This window comes from Ursus americanus, chromosome 16, assembly GCF_024610735.1.
Source record: "Ursus americanus isolate L20-20 chromosome 16, mUrsAme1.1.p, whole genome shotgun sequence".
NCBI classification, from domain to species: domain Eukaryota; kingdom Metazoa; phylum Chordata; class Mammalia; order Carnivora; family Ursidae; genus Ursus; species Ursus americanus.
In genome coordinates, this window is record NC_142142.1 from 7919910 (window position 1) to 7935083 (window position 15174).

General features: G+C 59.1%; 1 protein-coding gene and 1 pseudogene across 6 annotated transcripts in view; one reads left to right on the top strand and one right to left on the bottom strand.

Annotated features, from left to right (window-relative positions):
* ARAP1 (ArfGAP with RhoGAP domain, ankyrin repeat and PH domain 1) overlaps positions 1–15174 on the bottom strand; it is a 62297-nt gene that overhangs the window by 10754 nt on the left and 36369 nt on the right. For all 6 annotated transcript variants that reach the window (XM_045816168.2, XM_045816170.2, XM_045816167.2 and 3 more), the window contains 15 exons: positions 14798–14918; positions 14236–14438; positions 13258–13364; positions 10837–11036; positions 8873–8958; positions 7485–7667; positions 6230–6404; positions 4964–5098; positions 2962–3097; positions 2582–2684; positions 1560–1755; positions 1234–1285; positions 953–1116; positions 583–795; positions 175–280 (listed from right to left, as the gene is read on the bottom strand). In XM_045816168.2, coding sequence (XP_045672124.1) covers positions 175–280; positions 583–795; positions 953–1116; positions 1234–1285; positions 1560–1755; positions 2582–2684; positions 2962–3097; positions 4964–5098; positions 6230–6404; positions 7485–7667; positions 8873–8958; positions 10837–11036; positions 13258–13364; positions 14236–14438; positions 14798–14918 — 2180 coding nt within the window. The remainder of the gene's footprint in view (positions 1–174; positions 281–582; positions 796–952; positions 1117–1233; positions 1286–1559; positions 1756–2581; positions 2685–2961; positions 3098–4963; positions 5099–6229; positions 6405–7484; positions 7668–8872; positions 8959–10836; positions 11037–13257; positions 13365–14235; positions 14439–14797; positions 14919–15174) is intronic.
* On the top strand, positions 11382–12050 carry LOC123804216 (small ribosomal subunit protein eS12 pseudogene; annotated as a pseudogene).

A 15174-nucleotide genomic window follows, 5' to 3' on the forward strand; every position in this document is an offset into this window, starting at 1 on the left:
CACCCGCCCTGCAGGAAGTAAGTTGGGAGACAAAAGTGTCCAAGATCAGGGCACATCAAAAGTCATTCAGTTCCCAGGCCTACCTGGTTCTGAGAAGAGGGCAGCTGGCCAGGCTGGGAGAAGAATCTTTTCCACCCTATCCCCCCAGAGCCATACCACAGTAACATTCCTCACCAGTACAGGTGGCTGATAAGGGCCTTCACTGTGGCACGGTTGACTGGAGGCAGACGAGCCAGGAGCTCTCGGTACCTGGAGACCTTCTCTTCCTCATCCTCAATCTCTGGGTGAGGAGAGATAGATCAGCTCAAGAAGCCCCCCCACACCAGCCACCTCCCTTGTCCCACCCCTCTGGCTGCTCTGCCTCTCACCCTAGCAGACAGCACTTCCTGGTTCTGTTTAGAGTGACAATGGAAGGAGAAGCAGAGGAAGGGAGGGGAACTGGAGCTTGTCCCCTGGGGCATGCCTCGTCCAAGTGTCCAAGTGCATGGATGGGGAGTGGAAGGGAGGGAATCCTGGGATAGGACTGGCCGAGCCAGCAGCACCAGCCCGGGTCTCAGGCTGGACAAGGACTGCGGGGCCCACCTGAGGTGTCCAGCCAGGCCAGGCGCTGGGCGCGAGTGAAGAGCCCATCAGGCAGGTCTCGCAGGAAGCGCTTGAGTGCTGAGGAGACATCGTCCACGTGCTGCTCCCCCTCCTTGAGGCGCACAGACCTAGCGTCCTGCCGCAGGCTCTCCAGCAGCCGCTGAGTCTTTGAAGTCTGCCCGCACTTGCGGTAGATGCCCTCAGACGTCAAGCCTGGAGAGGGGTGGGACTGAGTGGGGAGGGGGCGGGGCGGGACCTCACAGCTACGTCAGAGGGATCCTGGGAAGGCGGGGCTTGGCCTGGAAGGGGGCGGGCAGGAGGGCAGTCTCCCCGGGTGGGGCGGGGCCTGCATCGCGGGGGCGGGGCTCACCACACTGCGTGATGTAGTCCACACAGCGGTACACAATCACCGGGATATCTGAGTCTCCGAGCTGCTGCTCCGACAGCGTGTCCCCTGAGCTGGCCGCTGCTTTCTGGATGGCCCCCAGCCAGCCTGTGAAATCCAGCCGTCGCTCCCCCTGGATGTACAGCGTCCTGGGGGGGGGGGCGGGAGATAGTCCGTCACTTGGGGGCTCATCCCTGCCGGACCCCTCCCAAGCCTCTCAGACTGCCCCAGGCTTCTCGGAGCCCCCTAGGGAGTCCAAGGCTCACCTCCTTCGCTCCACCAGCACCAGCACCTGGTTCTCGCTGTCCCCTTGGACGGCTGTGGAGGGGGCCGGTCGAGGTGAGGCCGTGTTCATGGTCCCCAACCGACTCCCTCCTGAGCTTCTCTGGGTACATACATTCCCTGGGACCCACCCCCCAATACATGGAGTTGCTGAGATAATACCCCAAGGGCAGGAGAGCACATAAGAGGACAGGCTGGCTCCTTCTAGCCAGACCAGGGTAGAGTTCAGACTTCCAGGGAGGGGCTGGGGGCCTGGGAGCCCAGGATGGGGTGTCCTAGAAGTTAGGGGCCCAGGGCTGGGTCCACGCACAAAGCTCCTGCAGTTTCCGAAGCTGTAGCGGCTCCTCACAGGGCCCCTCTGGGAAGACAGCACGGAGCTCAGAGCCAGTGAGGGAGAACCAGCCCTCCTGGGCCCGCTGTAGGCTCAGGCCAGCTTTGTAGGGTAGGCGCCCAAGCCGCTCAAAATCCCGGGCCAGCAGATCTTCAGCCAGGGGAGGTGTGAACGCCTGGTGGGGAGGCCAAGGGAAAGGGAAGGTAGCCGAGGAGACTGCGTCAGCCAACAGCACTGCCTGCCCGGGACCCTCCAGCTCTTTGGCTTGTGGGCACGTGCCCATTTCCCACCCAGCTATCTCCTCTCTCTTCCCCAGGGCAGAACCCAGCACAGTTCATGAATTCGGGTATCATGCCCCACTTCATACCCACTCAGATGTGTCCTTCTCTGGAAAACGTTCCCAGACACCTTCAGAGATGCCCCTTCTCTGCCCTCTGCTGCAGCACTGATTACTGTATTATTGCTGTCTGGGCCCCACCTGTCTCCCCCGCCAGGGAACCACTGAAAAGCCAGTACCAAGACTGGTTCAGCTGGGTCTGCAGGGCTCAGAGGACTGACCATCAGAAGGCTCACAGATGACTGATCAAAGATCAAGTAAATAAAAGTCACAGGCCCTCACAGCCCAGGGGGACCCCATAGGGCACCTGGTTCTGGTCCCCAGGGGAGAGCTCTGTAGTCTCCCTGCCTTCTTCCTACAGAACAAGGAGCTCACTTCCTCTGGAGTCAGTACTGTTCATCCTAAGATGGCTCTGACTGTTACTCATTATTAAACATGTATTGAGCACCTAGGGAGTGCAAGGCCCACAGCCCTTCTTCCACAGGTCTCCTGACCTCCCCACTAGGGGACTGCAGATTATGTCAGGCCCTTGGCCCAAGAAGCCTGCCCCGTGTCTGCTCCCTCCATTCATGAGGCAGGGGAGCTGGAGTACATGGAAACAGCCAGGAGGTCCGACCCTGGGCCCTGTCAGACTCCCCACACCTGCCCACTAACCCAGGCCCACCTTAGCAATGCACTTGACCCACTCACGAGCCAGCTCTGCACTCTCCAGCCCAAACAGGTACAGCCGCTCTCCCTCTGTGTACACCTCAAAGGTGTGCTCAAAGCTGTAGATACACAGGCCAGGAGTCAGGCCCGCCCAGCCCAGCCATGACCCACCCCGCATAGCCCTGCCTCCACCCCCTGCCCACTGCCCTTTCCTCAGCCCCCTAAGAGGTGGTGGGAAAGCCCTAGACTGGGGCCTCAGGAGACCCGGCTCCAGCCCCAGGTTGCTGTGTGACCCTCGGAAGGTTCTGCCCTTCTCTGGGCCTATTTCCATTTCCTCAATGGGGGGCTGGACCTTATAGCAATAACAGTCTGTGATTCTGCACCAGGGGTGCTCACCCATGGGTGTCAGGAGGGGGCACTGCCAGGCACACAATCTCGCTGGCCCGAATCTCCCCGTTGGGGGTCACCGCCCGCTCATTCTCATAGTAGCTCAAGACTCCGTCGCTAAGGACACACCAGCGTCGGCTGAACTCTGGGGAAAAGTTGGGCAGGGGAGAGCCATGAGGAAGCCCCCACCCTCCCCTGAAAACCACCTCTGTATCCTCCCTGGGCCCCCAGTCCCACCTGACCCACGTCCTCTTCATTCTGACTCACAAGCCTCCCCCAGTTCCATCCTCCTCCCTGCAGTCCGCTGCCCCAGACCAGCCCACACCTCATCCCTGGACCCCTGCAGTGACTTCTTCACTGGTTCCTAGCGTCACTTCTTCCAAGATTCAAGAGAGATCTGGGTAAAACCAGACTCCGTCTTTCCTCTGCTCAAAACCTTTCCATGTCCCCCCTCCCCTTATCCTACACCCCTTAGGCTGGCATACAAGGTCCTGCTGGGTCTGCCCCCACCCGCATCTCCAGCCGCCTCTCTGACCACTCCCGGGTGCCCCACCCTCACTTCTGCTTACCTTGTTCCCTCCACCCATACCCTCCATCCTTCAAGTCCAGCCCATATGCCATAGGAAGGTTCCATGCCCACCCCGCGCTCTCGCCCTCCCCTGCCAGTGGCACACATTGCCCTATGATCTGTCTCCTCCTATAATGGCTCTGAGGAAACTGACAAGATCCCAGAGAGGAAAAGAAATGGGAATCTGGACGAGGAAAGGCAGGAGAAAGAACAGAATGTCAAGGCCATGCAGGCCCATATAGTTCACAGCATTGAGCTTCACACTGTCTCAGAGCTTCCTGGCATCCAGGGCAAAAAGGATGACTCAGGCAGTTACATAAATGACATTATCAGGCAGAGGGAGATAGACTAGGGGCAGTGCCCCACGGGCAGTGAGGTGGTGAACAGCACAGAGTTCCAAAGAAATCTCTTTGGGTGCTAGAGGGCTTCACAGAGAGGCGCTGAGGGACATAGAGAGCAATGGTCTCAACAATATTCCCACAGCAGACACTGTCTCTTGTCCTGTCTGCAAGGATATGACCTCTGTCCTCTGAGGGCAGTGTGTCCCAGAGCCTGCCCCCCCAGGCTGGGCCCCTGCAGGAGCACCAGCCCTGCCTCAGTGACTCTTCGTCCTGCAACGTCGGCCAAGAGCCCTCTGTGCTAGGAGCTGTTCTAGGTGCTGGGGCTACAGTGGTGGCCAAGGGGAGCTTATATTCCAGTGGGGCACAGAGAATCACTAGACACATCTATAAACGGACAAATTAACGTCAGCTAAGCGGTGTGAAATCAGGGTAAAAGTAGGCTAAATAGGGCATGCTAGTTTGGATAAAGTGGTCCTGGATGAAGTCCCTAAGGAGTAACATTTAAACAGAGACCAGACTGAAGTGAGGGGACTGATCATGCAGATATTTGGGGGAAAAGCACTTTAGACGGGGGCAGAGCAAATGCAAAGGCCCTTGGGGAAAGTGAATATACATGTCTGAGAAACAGCAAGGCCAGTAAAGCTGCAGCAGAGTGGGTGAGGGGACAGGGGTCACAGGTCATGGGGTGGGAGGGCTGACGTGCAGGTCCTTGTGGGATGTGGGAAGGACTGCGGACTGTACTGAGTTGGGGAGCAAATGGAAGGCAGAGATGACAAAGGGACGGTCTCTAAGTTTAGCTCTGTCTGGCTCCAAATGCCAGATGCCCAGCACCCAGCAGGTGCTCAATAAAGGCTTTTTTAGCCTAAAGGAACTCTAGCTGTGACTTGTTCTGCAGTGCCAGGCTCTGCTCCCACCCCTACTGGCTCATTTATTAAGTATCTACTGTGCCCCAGAGACTACATCCCGGAAGCCCTCTAGGGTGACTCTGCCAGAGTACACTTGGCACCCTCATGCGCCCACCAGTCCAGCCTGCCCAGGCTTCTCTGGCCCTGCCACCATGCCAGGATGCCATGGCAGGAACGGGGTCTGGCCCGGCACCCACCTTCCCGGGCACGGCGGTCCTGTAGCAGCTTGCCGGCCGAGGCGGTCTTGTAGAGAAAGCCACTGTGGCTCACAGTTGGCAAGACAACTGAGTAGTGCTTTTCCAGGGGCTTCACTGAATCCAGCCGGGGTACCTCTTTAGGGAAGGCAGTGGGGGGGGGGATGGCTGTTCATGCTCGCCATTCCAGGGTGTCCCCCTCACCCCCACCCGGGTTGAGCATCCAAGCTTACATTCGACTCACCAGCCCCGGACTATCACCGTCAGGCTCTCACTGCCACATCCAGGGCTCTGCCCAAGTCATTCTCCACTTCCCCCCCACCTTGTGCAAATTCCAAGGCCCAGCTCCAGTACCTCCCCTGCCAGGAAGCCCCCCTGACACCCCAGTCTGGCCCACCCCGCTCTCTCTGCGGAGGCACAGGGCAAGCACACTAGAATGAGGGGTCTTAGGCAAACTCATTAACAGTCCCCAGAGGGAGGTTTGTCCCAGACAGTGCAAAGCCTAAGGAAGCAGCCCGGCTCCAGCCCTGCTCCCAGCAGTCCCAAAGCCCAGGCCAGCTTGGGTGGTCTCCTGTGCCTCCCCGGACACCTGGGCTTGCCCCAGCCCAGCACACCCCACCCACCCGTGGCCGCAAGCCGAGCTCTGGCCGCCGAGCTCCACCCTTGGTCCTCGAATATGGCCCCAGAGGCCAGCCCTGAGCCATGACCAGCAGTGCTCACCCCCACCAGCCGGAGACTGACAGCCAAATGGGACCCAACCCCAGTCTGCGACAGAGCCCCGCCCAGACACAGCAGCAGACAGGGCTGCCGTCGTCATGGGTCACCCACACACAGAAATGCAACCCCCACACAGCAACTCAGATACTCTGTAGCTACACAAACCCCAAAGCCCTCAACGCCCCCAGGGGCAAGAAAACACAGATCCACAGCGGCTCAGAGATGCCACCCTGAAGGCCCACACTGCAGGTCAGGGAGGGACCCACAAATCCAGAAAGAGAGATGCAGAGACAAAGGGACACACACAGGAAGGGGAAGCCAGACGCACAAATGTACACTGACATGCAAATGCAAACATACCCCAAACCGCACACTGTTGCACCAGGGCCCCTCGAGGAGCTGCGATCACAGCTCAAGTGGTATGTACATCTGACCTCACTGGGGGATGCACAGCTTCTGGCAGACCCCCACCCAGCACCCCTATCAAAGGGCCAGACTGTGGCCGCAGGGAGGCCCCATCCCTTGAGGTGGATAGTCCCACCGGCCACTCACCCGTGGTCCGGTTGTTCCGAAGGAATTCCATCTGCAGTATCTGGCCTGCCTGCTCGGCAAGAGCCAGGGGTGTGGGAGCCTCAGGATCCCCTGAGAAGCAGTTGACCCCAGCCCCACAGCCCAGGAGAGCTTGGGTCTCAGCCAGGTCTGTGGTAGTGACTGCAGCACACAGAGCCTGGGAGAAGGGAGGGGGGAGGGCAGGGTCAGCCTCAGCTGGAGTGGGGGGTCAGTGGGAAAGGGGGCTCAGGGGAGGAGAGGAAGGAAGAGGAAGGAGTCACCCAAGTCTGGAGGCCCATCCTCAGGTTTGAAGAGAAGAGGCAGGAAGGACAGAGAGAGAGGAGAGGGGGAGGAAGAGAAAGGCCAAGGGATTAGGAGGGTGGATAGAGGCTGCCCCACAGAGGCTGGGGGTCCCAGCGGCCCAGGGCTCACCCCTACTAGCAGCCCCTGGGACCCAATCAGCTGCTAAGCCTGTTCTCTAGAGGATCTCAAGCTCCTTCTGCCTTATGGAAGGGCAGAGGGGGGTGCTTTGAAGCTAATTCCTCCCACATTTGAATTCCTCACCGCCTGCCCAGCCCTCCCGACCAATGGGATTTGCTGCCCCTCCTAGCTGGCGGGCTAGACTGGGCTGGGCTGGGGGCTGGACGCCTGGGTTCCTGGGAGGTGGAGGCCTGGCTCCCACTGGGCTTCTAGCCGGCCTGAGCCTGCCTGGGTGGGGCTGTTTGGGGGAGGGGCTGAAGGCCAATCAGAGGTCACAACTGGCATCCCCCTGCCTCGGAGCAGGCTACCTCCCACTCAGGCTGAGCCAGACCAGGGTCCAGGGCTTGGCTCCCAGCTTGTCAGGGCCTGGGGCCCATGTGGGGCCTCAGCTTGAGTGGGGTGTGGATGGGGGGGGGTGGGTCAGAGCAGCCAGCTGTTTTTCATGAGCCTGACAGGAAATAGCATCCCCATCAAGTTCACTCCTTTTGGCAGGATTCACAAGGAGCAGGACGGTTCGGGAGACAGAGGAATCAGGAGGGGAGGGAGGCAGACAGATGCTGGGGATGTGGACTTGGCCCAAGGGTCAGGCCTGACTCCTTGCTTTGCCCCAACTCTCCCTGTGGCTTAGGCAGGGCCCTTCCGCCCTCTGGGCCTCAGTTTCCTCATATGCCAACTAATCACTGTAAGCTAATAGAAGAGATGGGCTGAGACAGAGCAATGAGGGGGGCAGAAAGAAAGGGGGTGGTCTCCAGGGGCCCCAGAGGCCCAGCGCCCTGACCTTGTCCAGTTCCTCCTGGTTGCCAAAGAGCGGGTGGTAACGGCGGTACTTGCCCTCACGGTATTTGGCCTCCAGGTGGCGCCGCCGGGCACCAGGGCTGCTGTTGGGCTGCAGAGCCTCACTGGGGGGCACGTTGGCTGCCCAGAAGCGGTTCCCAGTGCCATTGCCCAGCTGTAAGAAGAGCTGTGGGTGTGGGCAAGAGGTCAGACGGGCAGCCTATGGCCAGGCCCCTGTGTCCGGTAAAATCTTTGTTTTGAGGCTGTCAGGAGAGGGGCTGGGCAAGCCAGGCCACCCACCCACTTTCTCATCAGGGAAGCTGAGGTGCGGCCTGTCCTGTCCGTGGCTGTGGGCCCAAACTCAGGTCCTTAGCTCAATGATAGCCCAAGAGACAGACATTCCGACAGCTGGATGGCCCAGGCCTGGTCCCCAGCTGGGGGCCTTGCTACTTCCCCCACCTAGTCCCACATCTGGAACTCTGCATTCCTGAGGCTATCACTGCTTGGGCAGGGGTGGGGGTGGGGTAGCTAACCTGTCAGCCAATGGGGTGGGTAAGGATTTTGGAAACCTCTCTTGTCCTTGACGTTTCTTTCTGGGTTCAGGGGAGGAGGAACAGGGGCAGATGCAGGGATCTAGGTTATTAATCCTTTCACTCTGCTGACCATTTGTCTCACAGCCGTTTCCTGGGCCCTTCATCTTTGTCAAGTCCTGTGTGGGGTGCTGGGTCATGGAAGAGAATAAAGCAGAAACAGACCCTGCCCCCAGCCCCCCCCCCCCCCCCGACTCACTCTGTAACTTTGGGCAAGTCATCTTCTCTCCCTGGGCCTCAGTGTCCTACTCTTCAAACTGGGGATTCTAACCCTAACTCAGAGGGGATGATGGGACAGCCAAACTGCGTGGGGGTTTGCAGCTTAGCTGGGGCTGTCAGGAAGGCCCCGTGTGGTCAGCCTCCTGCTGCAGGATCTCCTCTGTAAGCACTGCACACCTCAGTGTGGGAACCCAAGTAGACAGGCGCAGCATATGCACACGTAAGTGTACCCCCAGGTGTACGTACTCACACCCACTAGAGTATGTGCGTGCAGATGAAGTAAATCGTTTAGGCTCTGCAGGACAGCTTCTGTTGCAGATTCCTTTTTTCTTTTTTTTTTTTTTTTAACCAACCCTTTAAAACTGTAAAAACATTCTTAGCTCACTGGCCAATTTGCTGACTTTGCCAAAAAACAACTTTTCCAAAATCCCCACCCACTAGACGATCCCAAAGGTCTCTTCTAGCTCCAGGGGGCCGAGGTCTGTGAGGGGGGGGGAGAGGGGGGGGGAGGGGGGGGGGGAGACTCAGGCAGCGGCGGAGTGGGGCGGACCCCAAATGCAGGTGGCAAGCAAGGCCTCCCCACCTCGATGAGTGTTTCCGTCCACACCTTCCTGTCCATCTTCAGGCTCCGAACCTTGGAGACCCCAGCGCCCAGGCCACGGTGCTCCCCTGCAGACAGAGGGCCCTCACCTTCACATGAGCACTGACCTTGCCACCCTCCCTGCCTCCCCGCGGAGCCCAAGCAGTGGCAGATAGGGAGAGGCCACTCCGGGTGCCAGCCACACACCCCCCTCCCTGCTCCAGGCACCACAGAAATGAGAAGTCACCTGGGCTCCTGCAGCAGTACCCCCCAACCAGGCCACTCTGCCCACCAACCACCGTGATCTTTTTTTTTTTTTAAAGTAAGCTCTATGCCCAACATGGGGCTTGAACTCATGACCCCCCCACCCCCACTCTGAGATCAAGAGTCACATACCAACTGAGCCAGCCAGGTGCCCCCAGAGTTATCTCCTTAAAATGCAAATCTCATTTAAAACCCCTGCTTTAGAGCCCCCAGTGGCTCCCCAGAATTAGATCTAAATTCCTTACCTCCTTCTCCTGCAACTTCATTTCAGAATTTCCCCAACCCCAATCCTGCTCAGCCATACTCTCCTCCGTCTTCTAATCTGCCAGACTCATTCCTGCCTCAGGGCCTTCGCACTCACAGTTCTTTCTGCCTGGACTCTCTTTCCCCAACTTCCCCGGGGCTGGCTCCCTCCTCACATTCAGGTCGTAGCTGACAGGCCATCTCCTCAGAGAGGGCTTACTGACAGACACATTCTCTGCCTAGCACTTTATAGCCTGATATTTCTATTGGTTCATATGTATTTTCTGCCTCTCTCCACTAGAATGTAAGCTGCCTGAGAGCAGGAATCTTGACTGTCTGCTTTAGTGTGTAGCCTCCGTACCCAGAACGAAGTCTGGCATGCAGTGAGCGCTTAGTAAATCTCTGTGGAATGAGAGGGCGGGGCGAGTTGGGGCTGCAGGGAATGCAGCCTTACTCAGCCACAGGTCGCACAGGCGCCCTGGGGTAGGGAGCAGGCTGGGGCACTCGGAGCGCCTAGTGCCACCTGGTTCTGGCTTCAGCCTCACCCCCTCTGCAGCCTCCTACGGAGCACCTCATCCACACCAGTCACCTGCACCCCTCCACGAGCCGACCCCTTTCTAAATCGAGTCACTTCTTTCCTGCACGCAGACCTCACAGCCCCGGGCCTCCTGGATGTTTGCCCTAGCTCAGCGCCTTCCCTAGAACTAGCCCCCGCCCCGGATCCCCGTCTCAAGCTGTCCAAAGCTGCCACCTGGGCATCCTCTGCTCCCCTGAGGGCCAAGTCCCTAACACCTCAGAGCGTCTGGCATAGCACAGACCCCCAATAAATGCCAGGTGGACAGGAACGCATCTCGGGCTCCCGCCTCCGTCCTGCTCGCCCTCCTCACCTGATCTGTCACGGGAACTTTGACACCACAGATCCCATACATCCCCCGAGTCCTCTCCGTCGCTTCCCCCGACCAGGCCTCAGTCTGTTCCTCTCTCTCGTGGAACCATGAACAGCCTCCCCCCTGGTATCCAGTCTCACCCCTCCAACTCACATTCCACCCATCAGCCAGAGTCTGAGGCACAAATCGGACCTCCACCCCTGCCTCCCATCTCCTCCCACTGCAGGCAAAGCCCTGCCAGCCCCTCCTGCTCTGATGTGCCGGGAGGGGAGGGTGCTGGACCTCGACCGGCCTGGGCTCCAATCCAGACTTACTTGCCAGGCCACCCGTGACGAGCCATTTCCCCTCTCTGTGCCTCAGTGTCCTACCCACGGCGTGCGCAGTCGAATCCCTGCCTTGCAATCTCAGGACTGCAGGCTAATCACAGTGGGAAAGGCCTGGCGCACAGATGCAACTTCATCGACAAGGATCTGACTGCCGTCTTGGCTTGGGCCCCTCCGGCCAGACAGGCCACCTGCCATCCCGACACGCCAGCCCTGTCGTGCCTCAGCCTGGTGCCCCAGCCCCACACACCTGCACAGCGCTTGCAGATGACGACACAGAGGTTGATGGAGGCCCAGTCAGGCTGGGCAGCCCCGCAGTCGGCACAGAACCTGTTGGGGGCCACGGCCCAGATGCGCTCGGCCACCTCTGAGGTAGACAGGGCCTCGGCAATGGCTCCCTGCATGGCCTCCAGCCACTGCTCCTTCTCTAGCTCCGACTCGGCTGAGAAGCTAGGGACACAGGAGTGGGGGATGGGGCTGGTGGGAGAGGGCTCAGACAGATTTGGGGGCAGCATGAAGAGGGACAGCACGAAGTGGGTGGAGCAAGGAGTTGAGCACTCATAACTGGAAGAGGGAGGCATCCTGGGTCTGTGAGGAAGGTGGGCATGGACAGAGGCAAGGGTACCATGAACCTAAGAGACATGTGGGGGCTGCGGGAGTCCAGAGCAGGCACTGCCCCACCCAGGAAATAGATAAGGCTGCTGGGAAGAAATGATGCCTGAGCTAAGCCTTGACAGATGAGAAGGGCTTAGCCAGGAGAAGAGGTGGAAAGGCGTTCCAGACAGAGGGGACAGCATGTGCAAAGGGGCAGAATGGCACACGGGGCATTCCGGGACCTGCGGGCAAGACGGGCAGCCTGACAGAGAGGAGGCTGGGAGACATATAGGGACAAGCCTGTGCCGGGCAGAAGAGGTCAAAGTGCACGCAGAGGACATGAGAGAAGCAGTGGAGGGTTTCAGTGGGGCGGAGGAGAGGGTAAAGAGATGTCTTCCTCCAGTTCTTTCTTTCCCTGCCGCCACCACCCCACCTATGTGTGCATTCAAGACTCGGCTACCCCAAAAACCCACTACCGTGGCCAAAAAAGGCATCACTGCTAGAGATGTGACAGGCATTAACGCTGCCTGCCCAGAGGTGCTGGACACCGTGCTCATCCATGAAGGCCTGACGGGTGGAATCCGCAGGCTGCCAAGGCCTTGGCTAAGCACAGTGCCTGTCTGCGTGTTCTTACATCCGACGGCCTCAGCCTACGTATGTCAGGCCGGTGGAGGCCCTTGGTGCTGAACACCAAATCAACCTAATTAAGGTTGATGATGACAAGAAACTCGGTGAATAGGCAGGCCTCTGTAAAACCAACAGACAAGGAAAATGCTGGAAAGTAGTCGCAGTTGTGTGGTAGTTAAGGATGATGGCAAAGAATCTCAGGCCGAGAATGTCATCCAAGATTACTTCAAAGGCAAGAAATAAACAAATAAAAACTTGGCTTTCAACAAAACGAAAAGAAAAGACCCCACTGGCAGTCACAGACAGGCAGCCAATGTATGAGGCAGTGCCGCCACTGGGTCAGAGGCCCCCCTGGCCTGGGACAAAAGGGGGAGGGACAAAGGGGAGGGGCCAGATGGAGGTGAGAGAGCCATGGAGGCAAGGCAGGGGTTGTGACAGGCATGCACGGGGCTGAGCGGGACAGGCAGGCGTCCCCATGGGTGGAGACAGGGGACTGGGAGGTACAAGGAGTCGAGGAGGAAGTCACAGGGGGACATACATCCACAAAACTATTAGACATGCAGGTCCGGAGCTCAGGAGAAAGTCCCTGCGGGCGACAGGGATCTCAGCTAAGGGCAAAGGCCATGACAGCAGAGGTGTGATGGCACTAGTGTTGACAGAGTGGTTACCGCGCACTGAGTCAGGTAACAGCTTTACAAAGACTGCCGTGGTCTTACTCGCAGAGGAAGAAACCGAGGCACAGAGAGGTCAAGCGATGTGCCCAGGTCACACAGTGACTCAGTGGCGGACCCAGGATGTTATGGACTGAACTGTGTCCCCTAGTGTGACTGCATCTGGAGATAGGGCCTTTAGGGAAGTAATTAAGGTTAAATAATGTCATAAGAGTAGGGCTCTAATCTGACAAGACTGGTTTCTTTATAAAAAGAGGAAGGGACACCAGATAGCTCACTCTCTCTACCTGCACGCAGAGGAAAAGCCGTGTGAGGACACAGTGAGGAGGTGGCCATCTACAAGCCAGGAAGAGGGGCCTCACCAGAAACTAACCCTGATGGCTCCTTGACCTTGGACTTCCAGCCTCTAGAACTGTGAGAAAATAAACTTCTGTTGTGGAAGCCCCCCAGGCTGTGCAACCTGTCATGCACGACTAATACACAGACGTGAACTCAGGCATGGCACAGTGCCTCAGAGGTGGCAGCTGATGGCCTGCGAGTGAGTGAGGGGAAGGGGGATGGTGACAGTCGGGGGAGGGGGGTGAAAGTGAGATTTCTTAGAAGGGAGGGGTCAGAGCAGGTTAGCAAGTAGAAGTAAAGGATTGGGGGGGGGGGAGTGGGCAGGGCTGGGAAGGGAGGGGAGAAATCCATTCTAGAAGAAGGGGCAGCTTCCCACATAAGCAAGAAGAAAATCCTGGCAGGGAGAGGTGATGCAGGTAAGCGAGGGGAGGCAGGCTTACCTGAAGATGCGGTAGGGGGTGGTGAGGTCAAAGCTGCGCCGGTCTGCTTCCTTCACGTTGCCTACACTCATGTCAATGAAGGTGATGCCAATGCCCAGGTGGTACTCCTGGCAGGTGGGGGGAAGGGGTGAGGGCAAGGCCTGGGGGCAGGACTCAAGGTCCAGGGAGGGATAGAGAGGAAGGGGACGTAGTACCTTAGGGACTAGAAAGTACCTTGGAAGGAGATAAAGAGGGCTCAGGAATCTGGACACGGGTAAATGGACCCAGGCTCAGGGGCCATGTAGCAATAGGGAGGGGAAGCAGGAGGCAGGGCAGTGATGGGAAGATAATCCTCAGGGACCAGGCAGGGGACAGTGTCAGAACTAGGAGCAGGAAGGGTGGCCAGCATAGGGCTGAGCTCAGTCAGGGGAAGGAAGAAAGGGAAGGGGCAGGGCTAAGGAACCAGGTGGGCAGGGGGCAGGGCTGAGGGACCAGGTAGGCACGGGGCAGGTTGAGGGACCGGGTGGGCAGGGAGCAGGTTGAGGGACCAGGTGGACAGAGGGCAGGGCTGAGGACCAGGTAGACAGGGCAGGGGGCAGGGCTGAGGGACTGGGTAGGCAGGGGGCAGGGCTGAGGGACTGAGTAGGCAGGGGGCAGGGCTGAGGGACCGGGTGGGCAGGGGGCAGGCTGAGGGATTGGGTGGGCAGGGGGCAGGCTGAGGGATTGGGTGGGCAGGGAGCAGGGCTGAGGGACCGGGTAGGCAGGGAGCAGGGCTGAGGGACCAGGTAGGCAGGCGGTAGGGCTGAGGGACCAGGTAGGCACGGGGCAGGCTGAGGGACCGGGTAGGCAGGGAGCAGGGCTGAGGGACCGGGTAGGCAGGGAGCAGGGCTGAGGGACCGGGTAGGCAGGGGGAGGGCTGAGGGACCGGGTAGGCAGGGAGCAGGGCACGTGGGCAGGGGGCAGGGGAGAGGTTTAGCAAACTGGCTGACCCCTTCGCACCTCCAGATTCTTGTACAGCTGCACTTTGTCCCCAACCACGGCCACATACAGTTTATTCTTGAAACCACGTAGTTCCAGGCTCCCAGCACGGTCAGGCAGCTCTGAGCCTCGAATACCCAAAGGGTAAGTGCTGGACTGCCGGGCCCGGGCAGCCTGCTCGGCCACTGCCTGCTGCAGCGCCTGCATCCACTCCTTCCGCTCCGCTGCAGGCGCAGGGGAAAGAGTCTGAGCTCAGCCTGGCAGCCCTCCAGGCTCCTCAGACAACACCTCCGCCAGCAAGACCCCAGACTGGCCCGCCTCTCACTATCTCTGAGTTCTCCGACCTGGACAAGCCACTTGGCCTACCTGAGCCAATTCCCCTGTAAGTGGAAATACGTGGTTCTGAGGACTCAGTGGGTATCTCAAGCACAGAGCCAGTCCGACAGCGCCCCCTACTCTCTCCTACCTCGTGGAGGATCGACTCCTCTCTGGGTTTGATGTGGGGGGAGCAGAGGTGCCCTGGTTCTCCCCCACCGCACTTATCGGGCCACACTGCCAGTCTTCTCCCTGCCCCAGTCCTCACCATCGCTCTCTGCCCGGAAGGCAAAGGTCCGGTTGTTCGTGATCACTTCAAACTTCTGGTCCCCGATGGCGGCCACGCGGGAGATGCAGGCCACAGAGATAAAGCGCTTAGAGTAGGCGTCCTGAGGAAGAGAAGGAAGCCGTACTGTGGGGGGTGGGGCACCCAGAGGCCCAGCCCTTCCTTGGCTCCCTCAGCCTCAGCTGAAGCCAAGGCTAACTGCAGCTCCGTCTCCCACAGGTGGTCAGGGACGGCCCCTACACGGACACTGACCACAGCCCACAGCTGGCCGACGGGCCAGAAGGCACGGTTCACGGAGTCAGACTGGAGCTCTGGTGAGGACTCGTCTGGGGAGGGACTCCACCTGCGTCCAGTGTCAA